Genomic DNA, 21451 nt, shown 5'->3' on the forward strand with positions numbered 1-21451 from the left:
CACCCAATAGGTAGGAAAATGAATGACTTAGACACAAGAGATTGGGCAGCAAGTGTAGGTGCAGACTCTACATTAGTGTTCTGTCCTATGAGTATAATGAAAAATATCCTAGGAATTTCCTCTTAAATTTCCTGAGCATAAGGCTCCTCCTGATTGAGAATACTCTTCCTCTGAATTCACTCTACTTCCATCTTTAGTCCAGTGCTTCCCAGGACAAATCTTGAACCATCGCTAGGCCCATCATACATCAGAGAGAACTAGGAGTCCTGAAGACACAGTGGTCAGGCTGAGAGGCTCTGCATCCCACCTGTGCTGAACTCACCAGGGATGTTCACATTACACTTCTTGACCATGTTTTCTGTAGCCTAAGACATGAGATTGCAGTTCTCCCATTGATACCCAAGGGGAAATATCAGGACACATACTCAACAATCATAATTTTTTTCTCTGAATGAAGAGAGGACATTAGCTCTATTACTTGTGTCTGAGAGCACCTCTCTACATGGGGAACAAGAGAGTCAACTCTCTCCTGGTATCTCTCATGGGGAAAGACAGGATTAAATGGGGATCAGCTAGACAAAGGACAAAGTTAACCCTGGAAGATCAGAGAACACATGGGCTCACCCAACACACAGGTCAACCAACACATGATCCTGGAGTGTTACCTTGAAACACTCCAAAGAATGATGGAGTCTACAGTGCCTTCAAGGAACACACATGTCACCTCAACTCCACCACTAAAAACATACAACTCCCCACGCAACTGCTTATGGGATTCTCTTATTGATCAGGACGTTGATTGGTGACATTAATGATACAGGATTGGCCTTCATTCCTATTGATCATTATGCTGGTCTCTTTCCAACTTTCAGAAACATATGTGTTCCTTCCTTCTAGGATGAAATAAGTCTTACCTTCCCAGAGCATTTTGAACACCAGGAAGACTGGGAGCACAGCCTGATCCCTTGTCACCAAGCCGCGTAGGCAAGATGGAGGTTTCCTCTGCTGCTGACAGACCCAACTCCAAGACACAGCAGGTGTCAGCCCTGGGATGAGACATTGTTCTCTGAGGCCATTGGGATGCTTATCAGCCTTGTTGCTCAATGTGCTGCTTGGAGGAGAAACATAAATGGAAGTTGAGAGGGAAGAGGGACAGCATTGAGAGCAGCAGGGACAAAGCACAGCATTGGATGCAGACTGCATATCCCACAGCTCTTTGGATCCTAAGAAGTGCTCCTGCCTGGGAGGGCACTCAGCTCAGTGGGCAGTCGGGTAGCAGAGACTGAGCACCTTGCGAGAGCTGAAGTTCTTCTCCTCAGAGGGGGACTCCATAGTAGAAAGAGAGATGGGGGTGTCTTCAGTGCTTCTCTACAAAGAATGTACACCCTGGCAGTGGCTCCTACTCACAAGTAAGTGTACCTACTTTCTGACTGTGTGGGGTAGGGAACACAGAAGCAGGTTGAGGTCTCCTAAACTGGATCGGAGCTCCAGATGAGACTCGAGCTTACTGTTTGCAGTTATGGAGAAGAAGGTGCAGTGAGGGACAGAGGCTTAGCAGTCTGAAGCTATCAGAGGAAAGGAGGTGATGTGAGAAAGAGAAAAGTCTCAAACACTCACAGTCAGTCCCATTGGCTGCAATGTTCTGAAGTGTGATGTCCCCAACCATGACAGTGTAAGTTTCCTAATATAAATTAAACAGGGTGGACCTCAGTGTGTGGAGACATGACCATCTGAGCTTAATCCTGTGCTCCCACAGTTTAGATGGAGGCACTAGACCTTGCAGGCTAATCTCTGACTTTCCCAAGGTGTTGTGGAATGCAACCACACTTTCACACACTGGGGCACTTTTCTTCGCTCAGCTTTGTGACATAACCTTCACATGCACACATGGAGATACTCACCTCCAGAAATACATACTACAGTACAGGAGTAAATCTAAAATAATACAATTATTGTCATTAACTCCAAATCTGGGAACTATGTATATAGTCCTAATGAGGAACTTCTATCTTTCTTTTCTTCCTTCCTCACTCTCCATCTCTCCCTTCTTTCCTCCCTCCCTCCCTTCCTTCCTAATCTTGCTCTCTCCATTCCTCCCTACCTTCTTACTTCCTCCATCCATTCCTCCCTTCTTCCTACTTGTCTTTCTCCTTTATCTACTTATGTCTAATTTTTTGCAGAAACTGAACTTTCCAAAAATGTCAGAATAATCCCTGTCCTCACAATGCCTGCCTCTTGTGGAATTGATGTCATTGTATGTGCAAGATGAAGTCAAGGATTGACTTGAATCACAAAGGGGACAGAGAAACAAGACAGAAAGTGAGGCTTTACAGAGTAGGAGTTCAGAGAGGCATTTATCCTTACATGAAATGCTCTGTGAGAATGGACATGAGACACTGAAATGGGAACCAGGGAGACACTGGAGCAGAGATTTTCTCAGAGAGTTAATGACACACTCAGACACTCTGAGTCATTTTCCTCATGTCTGCAAAGGAGGGTAGACACACGCCTACTGCCACATCTAAGTTGAGTGATGATCACATCTTCTCAGCATTGATGTCTTTTTCTGTTCCATTCTAGCCTCCCTTTTAACCTGCTGGCATCTCTCCACCACTGATCATATCACCATTCGATCAGTTCCACCCCAAGTGGCCAGTGGAGAAAACGTCCTTTTCCTTGTCCACAATATGCCACAGGATATTCTGGCCTTCCTCTGGTACAAAGGCAAGGCAAAAATGAAACATGGAATTGCACTGTATGCACTGCACATGAATTTAAGTGTGACAGGGTTTGCACACAGTGGAAGAGAGACAATATATCGCAACGGATCCCTGCTCCTGGAACATGTCACTGAGCAGGACTCAGGAATCTACACCCTACGAACCATAGATAGAAGGCTAAAGATTGTATCAACAACAATCATGAACCTTCATGTGTACCGTAAGTGATTCTTTGTGATGTTCTGGGGCGTGGGTTCATTCCATTAGACACACGTAGAGTGCCCTTTGTCTTCTTCCCTGTGCACTGCCTCCCCATTTTGGGGCTTGAGTATTCAGTGCAGGATACACATAGTGTAGAATAATGGCAATAGATCAGAATGACACAGGTGGACACATGGTGTGTAACTCAGCCTCGTATACCTGCTTCTGTCTAGACTCTTGCTGTCCTTACCAGGAATGTGTCCTTGAGAAAGACTCAGAGGGAATTAATGTTGGGCCTGCTGGAGCAAAATTTGGGATGCTCACAAAGATGTGAGAACCAAGATGCCCTGGATTCAGATCTCTGTTCCTGAATAAACTCCTGCTAGCCCTGAGATTCAATCATTTTACAAAATTTGGATTCTGATTTCCTGACCAAGGCCCTCCCCATTGTGTCTAAACTGAGCAAGGTATCTCTCCATAGGAATGACACCCTAAAATTCAGTTCATGGACTAGTGATTGATCCTTGAACCACTGCCAGTGGCCTGGTAAACTGCCTTAACTGTCAAGTGTCACCTGCATTCAGAACATTGATTTTGGTCCCATGAAGATCCCACAGCTGCCACTCCAGGTCATTGAAGTCTTACTAGGTCAGGCCAGCTGTTTCTGTTTGTTTCCCCATTATGGTCTTGGTGCCTTTGCTCATATTATCATTCTTACCTCTCTTTGATTAGACTCTGGGAGCTTGACCCATTGGTTAGTTGTGGATCTCTGCATTTGCCTCCATCAGTAACTCGATGAAGGTTTGACAATTATGACAGTCCTCAATGTGATTTCTAGGCAAGTACATTTCAGTTCCCTCTCTGATAGGGCTTAGAGTTTTATTGGGGTTGTCCTTGGATATTCTTGGGAATTTCCCTCGTGCCAGGTTTCTCCGTAATCCCCCAATGGTTTGCTCAATGAAGATGTTTCTTTCCTTGCTCTTTTTCTCTGGCCTTCCCCCAACTTTACCTTCCAGTTTCATTGTTTTCTCCTCACTACTTCCCTTCCATCCTCCCCCTCCATCCCTTGATCCCAATATACTCAGGAGATCTTGTCTATTTCTCCTTCCTAGGTGGATTCATTCATGTTTCACTTAGGGTCTTCTTTGTTACCTAGCTGGTGTGTCTGGTTATCATTTGCTTTATGTGTAATACATACTTATGAGTGAGTACATACCATATTTGTCTTTTTGGGTCTGAGTTACCTCACTCAGGATGTTTTTTTCCTAGGTCCATCCATTTGCCTGCAAATTGAAGATGCCATTTTTTCCCACTGAGTTGTTCTCTGTTGTGTAAATATACCACATTTTCTTTATCTATTCTTTGGTTGAGGGACATCTAGACTGTTTACAGGTTCTGGATATTATGAGTAATGGTGCTGTGAATATTGTCAAGCAAATATTCTTGTGGTATGATTGTAAATCTTTTGGGTATTTGCACAAAAGTCATACTGCTGGGTCTTGAGGTAGATTGATTCCCAATTTTCTGATAAACCACCACACTGATTTCCAAAACTCCTGTATAATTTTACACTCCCATCATCAATGGAAGAGTGTTCCCCTTACTCCACATCCTATCCAGTATAGGATGTTATCAGTGTTTTTCTCTTAGCCATTCTTACAGGTGTGTGATATCTCAGAGTTATGATATACATTTTCATGATGTCTAAAGATTTTGAGCAATTCCTTAAATGTCTTTCAGCCATTTGTGTTTATCCTGTTGAGAGTTCTCTGTTTAGATCTTACACAATTTTTAAATTGGATTATTTTGTAGTTTTGTTTCCAGTTTCTTGAGTTATTTGTATATTTTGGAGATCAGCCCTCTGTCAGATGTGGATTTGGTGAAGACCTTTTCCTATTCTATATGTTGCCTTTTTGCCTTGTTGGACATAGCTTTTGCTTTACAGAAGCCCTCAGGTTCAGGAGGTCCCGTTTATTAGCAATGTCTCTCAGTGTCTGAGATACTGGTGTTATTTTTAGGAAGTTGTCTTTTGTGCCCATGCACTCAAGGCTTCTTCCCACTTTCTCTTCTATGAGTTTCAGTGAGATTAGATTTATGTTGTGGTCTTTATTCAGTTTTAGCTGAGTTTAGGGAATGGTGATAGATACGGTTCTATTTGCAGTCTTCTACATAAGTTAGTATTTTATTGAGTATATGTGCATCGATGTACATGACAGAATTTTGTCTATAGTCCTCTTTCTTAGTTATGTCTTTGTGTGGTTTGGGTACCAAGGTAATTGTAGCCTCATAAAAAGAGTTTGGTAGTGAGCCTCCTACTTCTAATTTATGGAATACTTTGAGGAGTATTGGAATTAACTCCTCTTTGAATTTCTGGTAGAATTTTGCAATGAAGCCATCTGGGCCTGGGCTATTTTTGTTGGGAGACATTTGATGACTGCTTCTATTTCATTAAGGATTATAGGTCTATTTATAATGTTTATATGTTCTTTATTTATTTCTGACATATATATCCAGGAAATCATCCATTTCCTTTAAATTTTTGAATTTTGTGGAGTAAAGATTTTGAAAGTATGCCCTGATGATTATCTGGATTTCCTTAGTGTCCATTGTTGTGTCTCCCTTTTTATTTGGGATTTTGTTAATTAGCGTGCTCTCTCTCTCTCTGTCTTTTGGTTAGTTTTGACAAAAGTTTGTCTATTTTTTTCATTTTCTCAAGGAACCAACTCTTTGTTTCATTGTTTCTTTGCAATGTTTTCCTGGTTTCTACTTGATTGATTTCAGCCCTCAATTTGATTATTTCCTGGCATCTACTCCTCCTAGGTGAGTTTGCTTCTTTTTGTTCTAGAGCATTCAGCTGTGCTATTAATTCTCTAGTGAGACTGTTCTCCAGTTTCTTCATGTGGGCCCTTAGTACTATAAACTTTCCTCTCAGCACTGCTTTCAAAGTGCCCCATAAGTTTGTGTAAGTTGTTTCTTCATTCTCATTGAATTCAAGGAAGTTTTTAGCTTCTTTTTTATTTCTTCCTTTACCCAGGGATGGTGCAAATGTGCATTGTTCAATTTCCATGAGTTTGTAGGGTTTCTGCAATTTGTGTTATTGTTGAATTCTAATTTTAATGTTTGTTGGTCTGATAAGATACAGGGGGTATTCCATTTTTTGTGTCTGTGGAGGTTTCCTATAATGTGGTCAATTTTAGAGAAGGTTCCATGTGGTGCTGAGAAGAAAGTATATCCCTTTGTGTTTGGGGGGAATGTTCTATAGATGTCTGTTAAACCCAGTTGGTTCATATCTTCTATTAGTTCTTTTTTTCTTTGTTAAGTTTCTGATTTGACAACTATTTATTTAAATTAGAAACAAGCTTGCTTCACATGCCAAACTCAGCTCCCTCTCTCTCTCCTCCAAATCTGCCCCCACCAACCCCCAACCTCCCCACCCAATCCCCACTCCATTCTCCAGGAAGGGTGAGGCCCTTCATGGGGGATCTTCATAGTCTGTCATATCATCTGGGGCAGGGCCAAGTCCCTCCCCCATTTGTCCAAGCTGAGAGAGAATTCTTCTATATGGAATGGGCTCCCAAAGTACATTAATAAGCCAGAGATAAATACTGACTTAGTACCCAAGGCCCCAATGATTGCCAAGGCCTCCTCATTGACCCCCCTGTTCAGGCGGTCTGGATCAGTCCCCTGTTGGCCTCTCAGTCATCAGTCTGGGGTCCATGACCACCCCTTGTTCAGGTCAACTCTTTCTGTGGGTTTCACCATCCCAGTCTTGACCCCTGTGCTCATCACTCTTCCCTCTCTGCAACTGGTTTTCAGGATTTCAGTACAGTGTTTATTTGTGGATGTCTGCCTCTACTTCCATCAGTCATATTATGAAGGCTCTAGGATGGCATACAAGGCAGTTGTCAATGTCATTATAGGGGAAGGGCATTTAAGGAAGCCTCTACACTTTTGCATGGATTACCAGTTGATGTAATCCTTATAGATCTCTGGAAATCTCATTAGTGGCAGATCTCTCCTAAAACCTATAATGACTCCATCTATTGTAGTATCTCTCATTCTACTCTTCTGTTTTCTTGCCCAGACTCAACCTTCCTGCTCCTCCATGTCCTCCTTTCCCTTTCTCTTCTCCCCTCACTTTCCCCCAGCTTTCTCTCCCCTCCTCTCAGGAGATTCTGTCCCATTCCCCATCTCTGGGGTACTATGCATATCTCTCTTAGAGTCTCTTGGTGTGTGGTAGTTATCCAGAAAATTGTCCATTTCCTTTAAAATTTCCAACTTTTTGGAGTGTAGGTTTTGAAATATGACCTGATATTTCTCTGGATTACTTCAGTGCCTATTGTTATGTCCCCATTTTCATTTTGGTAATTTGGGTATTCTCTCTCTGTCTTTTGGTTAGTTTGTCTCTCTTTGTTTTCTCGAAGAACCAACTCTGTGTTTAATTGATTCTTTGTATTGTTTTCTTTTTTATTGATTTCATCCCTCCCTTTGATTATTTCCAGACATCTACTCCTCCTTGGTAGGTTTATTTCTACTCATTATAACTTTCCAAAATGAGATTTCATGGTCTTCTTTATGTAGACATTTATTGCTATGAAATTCTATCTTTTATGAGTGCTTTCATTGTGTCCCTTAAGTTTTGGTAGGTTGTACATTTGTTTTCCTTGGAATTTAGGAAGCCTTTAATTTTATTCTTTATTTCTTTCTGCACTCAGTGGAGATTCAGTTCTAAGTTGCTTAGTTTCCATGAGTTTGAGGACTTTTTGCAATTAACGTGGTTGTTGAATTCTATCCTTAAACCATGGTGATCCACTAAGATACAGGGATTATTCCAATTTTTTGTATCTCTTTAGGTTTGCTTTGTTTTGGATTATGTGGTTATTTTAGAGAAGGTTCTTTGGGGTGCTGTGATGTAAGTATATACTTTTTGTGTTTGGTGGAATGTTCTATACATATCTGTTAAGCCCATTTGAGTCATTACATCTGTTAGTCTCCCCCTATTAGTGTGTATGGCTCAACCTGTGATTTAAGACTTAGTAATGATAGATTGAAGTCTACTTGGTTAGACATTAAGATAACTACTCTAACTTATTTTTAGGTCCATTTGATTGGAAAATCTTTTCCCAACCCCTTTTCCTGAAGCAAGGTCTGTCTTTGAAGTTGAGGAGTACTTTTTTGTATGCAGCAAAAGGATGGATTCTGTTTTAGTATCAATTTTCTTAGTCTGTTTCTTTTTACAGTAAATTGAGACTGTTGATACTGCTGGATTGTTAATTCCTGTTACTTTTATTTCTTATAAAAGAGAGGCATTTATTTCTTATAATTCTGGACTCTATAAAGTCCAATGTTAAGATACCTATTAATCCAAATGTCTTCTAACCATGAGGAAGAAGGGCAGAGAAGTCTTCGGGGACATGTTTTATGAGGTACTGGTAACTTTTGACTCAGTCACCACTGAATAGGCTGTTTTAATGATATCTCTTTGGGAGTTCTGGTTTTATCGTGTTAGGTTTGGGTGACAGAAACACTGAAATTACACAATCTCTCCTTAGAAGGAAGCATGATTGCTTAATTCTATAGAGTGTAAAATTTTCATTTATTTCTGTTGATTTTCTTCGCGTTTTCTTTCTTTTTTCTCAATATATGTTTTAAATTAAATTAGAAACGTGAATGTTTCACATGTCAATCCCAGCTCCCTCTCCCACCCTTTCTCCCTTTTCCATCCACCAGCCCTCCAGCCCTCCAGCCCCAACCCAATCTCCACATCATTCCTCAGGAAGGGTGAGGCTCTCCTTGGGGGGATCTCTATAGTCTGTCATTTCATCCTGGGCAGGACCTAGGCACTTTCCCATGTGTCCAGGCTGAGACAGCATCCCTCCATTTGGAATGGGCTCCCAAAGATCTTTCATAAACCAAGAATAACACTGGTCTACTACCCAAGGCCCCAGTGATTTCTGTAGCCTCCTCCCTTGCACTACATTCATGAAGTCTGGATCAGTCCCCTGTTGTCCTCTCAGCCATCAGTCCAGGATTCAAGAGCTACACCTTAACCGATCAGCTGTCTTTGTGGATTTCATCATCATGGTCTTGACCCCTTTGCTCATCACTCCTCCATCGCTGTCACTAGGTCCAAGGCATTCAGTTCAGTGTTTATCTGTGGTTATCTGTCTCTGCTTCTATCAGTCACTGGAGGAAGTTTCTAGGATGGCATATAGGACAGTCATGAACCCTATCATCAAGGAGGTTCTATTAGAGTAGTCTCTCCACTATTGTTTAGTTTGTCAGTTGGTATTCTCCTTTTAGATCTCTGGAGATCTCACTATTTGTAGCTCTCTGCTCAAGCCTATAATGACTCGACCTATTATGGTATCTCTCATCCTGCTCTCCTCTATTTTTACCTTGACTCAAATTTCCTGGTCCCCCATGCCTTCTTCTCCCCTCCTCTTCTCCCCATCTCTCTTTCTTGTTACCCTCTCCCTCCCACGATGTTCCCAATCTACTCAGGAAATCTTGCCTCATTCCACTTCTCCAGGTATCATTCATCACTCTTGGGAAAATCCTTGTTTCCCAGACTCACTGGCACTAGGATTGCAGGGTAGCACACCCCTTATTTATGTATAAAATCCATATATGAGTGAGTACATGCCATGTTTGTCTTTTTATGACTGGTTTAACTCACTCAGGATGGTTTCTTCTAGTGCCATCTATTTGCCTGCAAATGTAAAGATTCCACTGTATTTCTCCGCTGAGTAGTAATCAATTGTGTAAAATACCACATTTTCCCTATAAGGCTTTTTCTGCATCTAGTGAGATGATCATGTGATTTTTTTCTCAGTTCGTTTATATGGTGGATCATTTTCATGGATTTTTTATGTAGAAACATCAATGCATCCCTCGACTTAAGCCTACATGATCATGGTGGATGATGGTTATGATGTTTTCTTGGATCCGATTTGCCATTATTTTATTTTATTTTTTATTATTATTATTATTATTTTATTTTCCATTTTAAATTTACATAAGAAACAAGGTTGCTTCACAAGTCAGTTCGAGGTCCCTCTCCCTTTCCCTCCCCTCCTCCCGTGCCCTCCCCCCATCCCCCCCCGTTATCCCCTCATTCCCCCAGGGAGGGTGAGGCCCTCCATGGGGGTGTCCATAGTCTGTCATTTCATATAGGGCAGGGCCTAGACCCTTCCCCAAGAGTTCAGGGTGAGAGTGCACCTCACATTGTTCTATGGGAGTCCAGAGTCCGTGTGTATACTTGGGATGGGTACTGATCTGCTGTCCAAGGCTCAATAGATTACCTAGGCCTCCTCACTGACACCCAGATTCAGGGGGTCTTGATCAGTCCCATGCTGGATTCCAGGCTGATGCCTGGGATTCAAGAGTTAACCTTTGTCTGGTCAGCTGTTTCTGGGGGTTAAACCAGCCCAGTCTTAATCCCTTTGATCATCAGTCCTCCCTCTCTGATACTGGCTTTCTTGAGTTCAGCTCAGTACTTAACCAGCCACTAAATGAAGTTTCTGTTTCCCAGACTCTCTGGCCATAGGATTGTAGGCTGGCACTCCCCAGATCTATGTCTAAAATCCATATATGAGAGAGTACATGCCATGTTTCTCTTTTTGTGACTGGGTTACCTCACTCAGGATGGTTTCTTCTAGTGTCATTCATTTGCCTTCGAATCTCATGATTCCATTATTTTTTTCTGCTGAATAGTACTCCATTGTGTAGATGTACCACATTTTCTCTATCCACTCTTCGGGTGAGGGACATCTAGGTTGCTTCCAAGTTCTGGCTATTACAAATAAAGCTGCTATGAACATAGTGGAACAGACATCTTTGTTATATGAATGGGCATCTTTTGGATATATGCCTAAGAGTGGAGTTGCTGGGTCTTGTGGTAGGTTTATTCCCATTTTTCTGAGGAATCTCCATACTGCTTTCCAAAGTGGCTGAACCAGTTGGCACTCCCACCAGCAATGGAGGAGTGTCCCCCTTTCACCACATCCTCTCCAGCATAAATTGTCATTGGTGTTTTTGATTTTAGCCATTCTGACAGGAGTGAGATGGTATCTCAGAGTTGCTTTGATTTGCATTTCCCGGATGGCTAAGGATGTTGAGCACTTTCTCATAAAAAGTTTGGCAAAGACCCTTCTCATTCTATTGCATGGAATACTTTGACGAGAGTTGGTATAACCTGTTCTTTGAATTTCTGGTAAAATTCTGCACTGAAGCCATCTGGCCCTGGGCTTTTATTTTTTTGGTTGGGAGACTTTTGATAACTGGTTCTATTTCCTGAGGTGTTATTGGATTATTTAAATTGCTTATCTGTTCTTCATTTAATTTTGGTAAGTGATATTAATCCAGAAAATTGTCCATTTCCCTTAAATTTTCAAATTTTGTGAAGTGCAATTTTTTCAAAATATGACCTGATGATTCTCTTGATTTCCTCAGTGTCCATTGTTATGTCTCCCTTTTCATTACTGAGTTTGTTAATTTGCATGTTCATACTCTGACTTTTGGCAAGTTTGGATAAAGGTTTGTCTATATTGTTGATTTTCTCGAACAACCAGCTCTTTGTTACATTGATCTCTTTGTATTGTTTTCCAAGTTTCTACTTTATTAATTTTAGCCTTCAATTTAATTATTTCTTGGTGTCTGCTCCTCTGGAGTGAGTTTATATCCTTTTATTCTTGAGCTTTCAGTTGTGCTTTTAACTCTCTAGTGTGACTATTTTCCAGTTTCTTCATGTGGGCACTTAGTGATATGAACTTTCCTCTTAGCACTGCTTTCAAAATGTCCCATAAGTTTTCTTAGGTTGTGTCTTCACTCTCATTGAATTCTAGGAAGTCTTTAATTTCTTCTGTTACTTTTTTGTTGTTGTTGTTAATATTGTGTGCTCATTTTTCTCCTTGGGGATTTGCTGGTGTGGGAATATCTTTTGCCTGTGCATTTGTGGGTGTAGCTTACTTCCTTGTGTTGGAGTTTTCCTTCTAATATTTTTTATAGGGCTGGATTGGTGGATTGGTGTTGTTTAACCTTTAGTTTTGTCATGGAATATCTTGTGTTCTTACTCTGTGGTGATTGAAATCTTTGCTGGGTACAGTAGTTTGGGCCAGCATTTGTAGTCTCTTCATGTCTTCATGAGGCTTATTTAGGACCTTTTGGCTTTTATGTTTCTATTGAGAAGTCACATATAATTCTGACAGGTCTGCCTTTATATGTTACTTGGTGTCTTTGCTTTGCAGCTCTTAATATTCGTTATTTATTCTGTATGTTTACTATCCTGATTATTATGTGGCTAGAGGACTTTTGGAGTCCAGTTTATTCAGTGTTTTGTAATTTATACTTTCATAGTTATTTTCTTCTTGAGTTGGATAAGTTTTTTTCTATGATTTGGTTGAGCATATTATCCTTGCCTTTGAGCTTACTTCTTCTATTCCATGGTGTTCCACATTTGCTGGATATGTTGCATTAAGTATTTGTTGCATTTAACATTGTTTTTTGACCGATGGATTTATTTCCTCTGTTATATCTTCAACATCTGAGATTCTCTTTTCCATATCTTATATTCTGTTGTTTATGCTTGCATCTGTAGATCTTATTCATGTACCTAGGTTTTCCATTGATGGGGATACCCTTCTGTCTACATATTTCTGTTATTGTTTGTTGAATATAACACTGTTTGTCAAGGAGAGGCAGGAAGATAGGTGGGACTTGTAGACAAGAGGAATTCTGGACAGGGTATGTGAAGGGAGACAGCACAGATGCCATGTATCAGAGGAAGGATTGGCAGGTCTGGACCCTACTCTTATAAGATAGGACCATGTGGAAATACTTAGATTAGTAGAAATGGGAAGATGATAAAGAGAGCTAGCAAGTTAGATGCACTAGCCATCGACTAACAGTTTAATAATTAGTATAGCATCCATATATTTATTTCGGGGCGGTGGGACCTGGTAAGACAAGAACCTCCACAACATTCCATATGTACAATTCCTTTGGTTAATGTTTACGTTATTGTTTCTATTTCAATTTTGAAGTGTTGTACACTTTTTTCACCGGTTGGATTGCTTTTTCTGGTTTTCTTTAAGGCATTTTTGATTTCTTCTAATTTGTTTTGATTTTAAGGAAATTTTTTATTTCTTTATTAAGAGCCTCATTCAACTTTGTAAAGTCATTTTTAGTTTATTTTGTTTTGCCTGAAGTGTGTCAGAATGTTTAAGCCTTGTTTCTTGTGGTTCAGTGTTGCTCTTTATGTTGTGGAGGGTATTGGTGCACATCTGTCTACCCATATATTCCTCCAATTAGTGCTGCTGTAGCCCTGATTCGAGAGAGTCCCTCTTCCTCCAGTTGGTGGCATTGGGTTCACCAATACACTCCTGCAGGTGTAAGCAGGTCAGAGCCCCTAGGGATGTGCTCCTCCAGGAACAGGCAGACCCAAACCTGAGATGATCATTTTACCAGGTACATGTGGGGCCACAGCTCTGGTGATTGCTACTCTAGGTGTATGAGGGTCTAAGGCTCTGGTGGTCACTGAGGAGGAGGAGGAGTATCTTGTACATAGGATGGCACTGGATCCTGACTGGGACACCAGTGCTGTTTCCCAGAGGGAATTCTTACATTTATTTTTGGAAGCAGCTGGTGTTGATGCTTCTGGGTGCCAGCTTTCTGTATATCTGATGTTTCCACTACATAGGCTACCACCACTGCTGTGCTGTCTCTCCAATGCTTCCCAGGCATGGGCCTCCATACACATTGTTCTCACTCAGAATTAATAAACGTGGCCACAGTATTCTGAAGACTGCTCTTTTCAGATTGCCTTCAGAAGCAAAAATAAAATCAAGCGTGTGGGGATCAGCGAGATGTGTCAATGGATAAAGGCACTTGCTTCTTTTTTCTGAGAAGCTGAGGCCAACGAAACAGTTGTCATCTGACCTCACTCAAGTACTGTGTCCTGCACCTACTCACTCACACAGAGACTAGTCCTAAGAAAAACTCACACACAAATGTAATATGTGAACAAGTGCAAATAATGAAAAGGAATGGAATGATTCCATACTGTGTCCCCTAGCCTATGAACTTTTGAATAAATCCATGGGAATACAGGGTTCTGGGACATCATTAATTCATCAATTCTGTACAGTTATCCAAGTTTTTTTTCTTAGAAACTTTTTTTAAATAAGACAAATCAAGTTTTATTTATTTATTCTTTGCAAGTCACCTGTTGGGTATAAAGCCAAGAGGAACATAAAACAACCAAGTCAGAATTTGAAGACACAGGGTGTGTAGGAGAAGAGGCTGGGCAGCCATCACTCCAAAACCAGTCCATTGTGGATATGAGCAGGGGTTTGATGACAGTGAGGTTGGGCAATGTTGCCAACAGGAGAGAGAGAGAGAGACAGAGAGACAGAGAGAACCATATAGTGGAAATGACTAGTGTTGGGAAACTGAGAACATGAAGGTCATGTGCTTATCTCCACCAAGTAGGTAGGACAGGGGGACACTCTCACACAAGCCTTGGATGAGCAGTGCACACTGCAGTTCAGGATGCTGGACCTCATATTAGTCAAATACAAATCTTCCAATTCATATGACTCTTTTTCATTGTTTCTAGCTGTCCTTTGGACTTGTGGGCGCCATGACACCTCTTCCAAGCCCACCATTAAATCAGTGCCGCCCAGCATTGCTGAAGGGGGCAGTGCTCTTCTTCTCATTCACAATCCCCCGGAGAATATTGAAGCCTTTATCTGGTTCAAGGAGCTGACTGTATTCAACAAAATTGAGGTTGCCCAATACAACACAGAAACGAAATCTACTGTGTGGGGGCCTGCATACACTGGAAGAGAGACACTGTATAGTGATGGATCCCTGCTGCTTCATGGCATCACTGAAAAAGACCCTGGACTGTACACTCTGAAAATTGTGAGAACAGACAAGATACATGAGGAAACACAAGTGCAGCTCCAGGTGCACAGTAAGTGACTCCCTGTGAATGCTCAGGGCTGGGTGGAATGAGACACACAGGACTGACGTGGCTGGCCTGACCTCCCATCCATCTGCATTGTGTTCCCTTGTGAAGGGTTGAGAAGTTAGTGGAGCTTTCATCTTCTGAATCTAGTAGAGACAAATGGCCATAGAGCAGCTTTCATCATCTGAATCTCTCTGCATCAAGGAAGCCCTCGATGGAAAGTAACTCAGCATAAGATGTCAGAGACAGCCCAGTGTCTTGGGGCTCTAGACCAGGGAGTCCTGAATCCTGTCATCTTTCCAAGGCTGGACTAAAGTGAACCAGTGGAACACTTTCTACTATTATATCCTCTCTAAGCTAATAGGTAACAATGGTTTTAGAACCCCCATGTCAAACTGATGGTATTTGTTATCTCCAAATTTAGAGTGTCATAAAGGAAATCCAGGAACTGGTACAGAGAGCATGGAGGGGTGCTTCCTATTGGCTTGATCTTCATGCCCACTCAACCAGCTCTCTTATATGACCCAGGACTCCTAGCTCAGGGCCTGAACTACATGCATTCTTCTGAATCTTTTTGCATCAATCCCCAATTTAAAAATACCTGTATTACATATCTTCTGACATGCCAGTCTGGTAGTGGCATTTTTATCTGAGGCCCTGTCTTCCAAAATAAATACAGATTGTGTCAAGTTGACATAAAACCAGCCAGTCTACCATTCAAGCCTTTCAAAGGCTTGAGCCTACCTTGGCTCCCAGACCCCACACTGCCCCAGACTCTAGACCTGAGAGCTACTTGACAGAGCAGCAAGCACATCTGTTGTGAAATCAGGGGTTGGATGTTTTCTAGGTTGAAACAAACCTAGGAAGTGAACATTCCACGCTTCTAGAATTCAGGGGAAATACCATGTCAAATCATAGTGTGCATGATTGTGTGCAATGTCTGACTGAAGGCACTTGAAGGGCCTCCAAGGATCAACCCAAGGGGTCAGATACATGCAGAGGCAATGACACTTTCAGGTGCACTTTTGGAAAGGAAGAGGTCATGTTTATGTACTTCATTAAGTGAGTTAGCCATACCTACAATTCTAGACTAAGTAATCCATGTTTTCCAGATGGACAGCACCATCTTTTCAACAAAATGATGATCTTCATGTGATGGCTTTTTACTCTTTTCCCTTCCAGCCCCCCTTTCTCCATGTTCTTCCCAACTCAAGATCCAGGCAGTGCCTCAGTATGCTGCTGAAGGGGGACACGTATATTTTCAAGTTCACAATCTTCCAAAAGATGTGAAAGCCTTTTCCTGGTTCAAGTTGGTAAATAGGGAACAGGTCCTCAAAATTGTTGAATACAGCAAAATCACGACTTCTACCTCCTGGGGTCCTGAATACAGAAAAAGAGGGACGATGCACAATGATGGATCACTGATGCTTGAGGATCTCACTGGGAAAGATGAAGGGATGTACACACTAGAAATTGTAAACAAAGATTTGAAAATTGAAAAATCATTCCTGAAATTTTACATAAAGAGTAAGTACTCTCTAATGACTACAATTTCTGAGTGTGGCCTATCCTATGTCATAATCTTAACTGTTAGATTGGACAGTGCCTCTCATCTCCCCAATTGCATTGTGGCTCCCAGTGTGTATTATGCCCTTACTGCAGGATTCACTGTGGGTAAAGAAGCTGCAATAGGTGAGGACATCTCACCTCTCTTTACCCGCAGAGAGGAGGACTTGTGCTGGGATAGCCAGTCTTAGATGTCACGTGCAGGTCTGACATTTGGAGCTCTCCCCATGAACATGTCACCAGAAATACTGTGGGAATGACGCATTCCCTAGCAGATGAAGCTATGAGGTCCTCACAGAGAGCTCTGACCCCAAAACTTTGCCACTTGTTGTACACAAGGTGACACTGGAGAGTTTTTCAAAAGTGTTTGATTTCCTGTCAGAGTCACTAGGGAACAAGGCTTTACTGCCTGTAGAAGTCATGGGACTCATTTTCCCACAGAGTTTAGTGTTAGCTGTATATTGCCATGACAGCTGCAGTTGGGTAGGTCTCCTGTGCCTCTCCTTCTCCTGAGTCTGAGTGGACAGGTGTCTGGGCCATTAGCCTATTGTTCTGATGAGCTCATGAGACTTCACAGGAAAGTGAAGGTAGAAAGGTTAAAAAACAGAGGAGTCAGCTTCTCCAGATTCCTCTTTCTCCTCAGGTTTCCAACCTAGGGAATTTTCTTCTGCATGTATATGGTAACAGATGCCGCTGTGAGCAGCTCCCCATCCCACACTAGACCAGTATTCTTAATTAAGCTTATTTCATGGATAGGACAATGACCATTCACTGTGTGTCCTATTTAGGAGAAAATGAAGTACAGGAAACAGTGCCTAAATTAGAGTCACACATCCCTGGGTGGCACATTCAAATACAAGATATGTCTATAGTCACAGCTCCAAATTTGCCCCTTTGGAAGTTTTGTAAATTATTAACTACAACAGGACTCCGTTGAACTCTCTGAGGTGATGTCATATGGTAACCTCCTTTGTTTCTTCACAGAGAATTTGGCACAGCCCTTTGTGCGAGTCACTGACACCACAGTTGCAGGACAAAGATCTGTGATCTTCACCTGCATTTCACCCAACGCTGATGTCTCTATTCACTGGATCTTCAATAACCAGACTATGAATCACCTACAAAGAATGACTCTGTCCCCAACAAAGTGTGGACTCAGAATAAATCCTTTCACAAGTGAAGATGCTGGAGAGTACAAGTGCGTGGTCTCCAAAGGATTCCGTTCAAAGACCAGTCTCTCAGTCTCCTGGCTTTGATGAGTGAGTGACTTCTCCTCTCCTTCTACAGCAGAGTGCTGACATTTCATCACCAATGGAGTACAAAATGGAGAATAGCTATGAGATAAAAATGATCAGTTACTACTCAGGTACAGTCAGCATGGCGATTTGCGGTGATAATCCTGGTGTACCTGTGTGTATAAGGGAAGGCCAGGATTTACAGTGAGGTTGTATTAAAGGGAACATAAAGACATCAATATGGTAAGCAAAAATTCAAAGGCCTTCAGTGCTTAGGTTGTGGTTCAAATGTGCAATGATACCTCAGAATTCATGGGAACTCAATGCAGGATCCCTAAAACTTTTTGATTCTAGAGTCTGCTGTGAAAATGGTGGATTGCTTGCACACAGGAAAACATCCTCTCATGTGCTCAGATTCATTCCATGTTTAATTACTTTACCTAGGCACAGTGCCACCTGCCCAGCATTCATCCATGTAAAGCAAGAAAGTGTAACCAGAGAAAGGCCTGCCCATGTTTCACTGTGGACACAGCTTGTTTCCATATGGCTGTGCCTCACAGTTTGTTAGATGTACAGGGCTCAAATCCTTCACTTAAGGACAGATCAGCCTGTTTTCTTCCTGAGAGTGTCACTCTCAGGGGCACCTTGCACATGAGTGTTTTCCATGCTGATATGTATTCTTTCCTTTTCTTATTCTTCTGTCATATATCACATTCTGACCACAATTTTCCCTCCTACCATTCCATCTTAAAGCCCACTTTCCCTCTAACTACGATCCATTCCTCTTCTGTTTTCCTTCTAACAATTAGCCAGCCTCCCATGGATATCTACAGAACATGGCATGACAAATTATATGAGACTTGTCACAATCTCTCATATCACAGCTGGGAGAGGCAACCCAGTGGGAAGAAAAGGTTACAAGGTGAAGGCAAATGTGTCAGAGATGTTCTCCAGTTTCACTGCTATGTCGTCCCCAAGAATACCCATCTACATTACTATTACTTATACACAGAGGCCCTATCTCAAACTCAGACATGGTCTGTGATTACCACTTCAGCCTCTATGGTCCTCTATAAGCCCTGCTTAACTGATTCTGTGTTCCATGCTTTCATGGTTTCACTGATCCCTCTGGTTCCCACAACCCAATGTCCCCACATTCTGTGGGGTTACCCAAATCCTGCTATGTGTTTGGCTCTATGTCTTTGTATCTGTTTCATAACTGTTGGATGATGCCCCCCATGTCTATTAGGCTAGGCACTTATCTATGAGTGTGACACAATATCATCAGTAATCATTGCATTGAAATGTTTTTTTCTATTTATGCCATGTTTCATTCTGTCCTGAATTTCTGGGCACTCAGGCTCTGGTTCCCAGTCATCCAGCAGTGTCTGGTCTGGGCCACACTTTCTGCTCCACCATCACCACAGTACATCTTACAGGAAGAACAGATTGTAATTGGATTTTTTTTACAGCTGATTGGTATCCTAGTGCCACTGCTGGAAGCCTTCTGGTGTTATAGATGATGTCTGCTTCCGACTATCTATATCTCACTACTAGAAGTTGTTACCAGTGTTACTTTTGTAGATTTCATGGAGTTCCTATTGTAGTAGTTTTCCATATTGCTCCCAAAGTGCCCCTACCATGCCAATCCTCCAAGTACTCTCTCCTCCCATCTCAGCTCTCCCACTATTTCCTCTTGCTCTCATTCACACTTGCCTCCAGTTTCTTCCACAAAACTCTACTCTGTTTCTTCTTTATAGGGAGATCCTTGGGAGCCACTGGAGTCTTCATTGCCACTTAGCTTCCTATGTGTATTATTAAATAGGGAGTCTAATTGTTTTCATGCAATATTATTTTACATAAATAGAGCTTTGATGGGGGTGTTAGTTCAACAGTTCCAGAAACTTCTGTGGAATCTTAGGGATTTTCCAAAATTACTTTCATGCTGTGTGTGGATTTATTTTAAAGCCAATTAACTGTAAGCTTTATATTTACTTGTTTTGTCTATTTGTTTTCTTTAGGGCTTCTAAGGGAATACTGAAGAAATGTAGCGACTTCAGCATCTTTGTGTCAGTCCTGGTCTTAGAGGGAAAGCTTAAGCGTCTCCTGTGACTCTGGAGTTGGCAGTGGTTTTTCTCATGTCCTCCTACTTTGCCCATCTATCTTCTACCCCTAGTTTATCTGTTGTCATCATTAAAATTTGCTCACTATTGTCAGATTCTTTATTGAGTCAGTCTTATGAGCCATAAGTCATATCAGTTTTGTGTGTCTTTTTCTTTCATCTCTGTAGGATCTGGGTTTCTAGGTATTTGTTTTGTGTAAGTCATTCTACAATTCCCCATCACTATTGAGTAGTCATAGAAATTTTAGTAATCTGAAACATGAAAAGCAAGTTCTCAAGTTTCAGCTGTAGTAGTAATAAAATTATTCCATTAAAAACAGAATTAATCTACATAGTTTGTTAATGCCATTAACCACTTTGAAGAAGGAGCATTTTTTAAAATTTAAAATAGTTTCTTTTCTCATATAATATACACTGTTTGTAGATTTCCCTTTTCTCAACAATTCCTAGTTTCTCCCCAAATCCCCTACCTAGGGGATCTACTCCCTTTCTTTTTCTCTTTAGAGAAGAATAGGCCTCTAAGAGATAACAACAAAACATGAGAAAATAAATATAATAAGATGAACCAGAGTCTATCACATTGGTTTTGGACTCTGTGACCCAAGTAGAGCAAAAAAGCCCTAAGAGAAGGCACAACAGTCAGAGCCACTTATTCTAAGAGAAAAATGACTCACAGAAATGCCAAGGTAATAGCTATAATGTACATACAGAGTACCTGTTCCCAACTCATGTAGCACTGTCCATGCTGACTCAGTCTCCGTAAGTACACATGTGACTTGCTTAGTAGATTCACAGGGCATTGTACTCCTGGTGTCCTCCATTCCCTTTGGCTATTACACTCTTTCTGCCTCTTCTTCTGAGGGCTTCCTTGACCTCTGAGGGGACAGGTGTTATGGAGACATCCTATTTACGCTGTCAACATTGTAAGTGTTACAGCTCTGTAGTAAAATGCACCATGGCCATTGGAAGCCAGGAAATTCCTGTAGGTATTTCAGATCTGAAGGAAGCCAGGCAATATCTGTATGTGCTACAGATCTGAAGAGAAAGTTATCCTGGCCACTGGAAACCAGGCAATACCTGTAAGTGTTACAGCTCTGAAGGGAAAGGTATCTTGCCAGTCAGAAGCCAGGTGAGACCTACTGTTCCAGTCTTAGAGATATACCTACCTCTGCCATGTGTCAAAGCTTACTGGAACCTGTATACAATGGCTGAGAAGCAATGTTCACCAATGGATCTATGGATCAGAATGATACGTGATTTTTAAAGTGTTTTATTTCATTTTCCCCACATTTGAGTTTGGATGCACCCAGTTGATACAAACTGCAATGCTAGATTTTTTGTCTGAATTTTCCCTGTTGAGAGTTAGATGTGAGGTGAGTTAACTCATCCAAAGTATCAGAAAAAGCCCAGATTGTGTGCATCTCAACATAAATTTAGTCCCATGGAAACCTTGTGATTTAGGGAGGATGTGCCTGAAGGAAATATAGAATCTTACTTGAGGGGAGACCTCCCCATCAGGACCTCCTGGCTTTTCCTTGATGTCCCATATTCCTGACTCCAGGTGAGCTGGGGAGTGTGGGCAGGCTCAGAATCTTGCCTATCAGGGCTAACAAAGTAGAACCTCCTAGTTCTTGGG

At 41.6% G+C, this 21451-nt stretch overlaps 1 protein-coding gene across 1 annotated transcript in view; it reads left to right on the forward strand.

Annotated features, from left to right (window-relative positions):
• LOC101840685 (pregnancy-specific glycoprotein 22-like) overlaps nt 1-17714 on the forward strand; it is a 128328-nt gene extending 110614 nt beyond the window's left edge. The window contains exons 6-9 of the mRNA XM_040735435.1: nt 2581-2940; nt 14539-14898; nt 16075-16419; nt 17443-17714. Of these exons, the coding sequence (XP_040591369.1) occupies nt 2581-2940; nt 14539-14898; nt 16075-16419; nt 17443-17714 (1337 nt within the window). The remainder of the gene's footprint in view (nt 1-2580; nt 2941-14538; nt 14899-16074; nt 16420-17442) is intronic.
• Nucleotides 17715-21451: the final 3737 nt, after the last annotated feature.

The sequence above is a fragment of the Mesocricetus auratus genome, unplaced genomic scaffold (genome assembly GCF_017639785.1).
Source record: "Mesocricetus auratus isolate SY011 unplaced genomic scaffold, BCM_Maur_2.0 Super-Scaffold_100046, whole genome shotgun sequence".
Classification (NCBI taxonomy): Eukaryota; Metazoa; Chordata; class Mammalia; order Rodentia; family Cricetidae; genus Mesocricetus; species Mesocricetus auratus.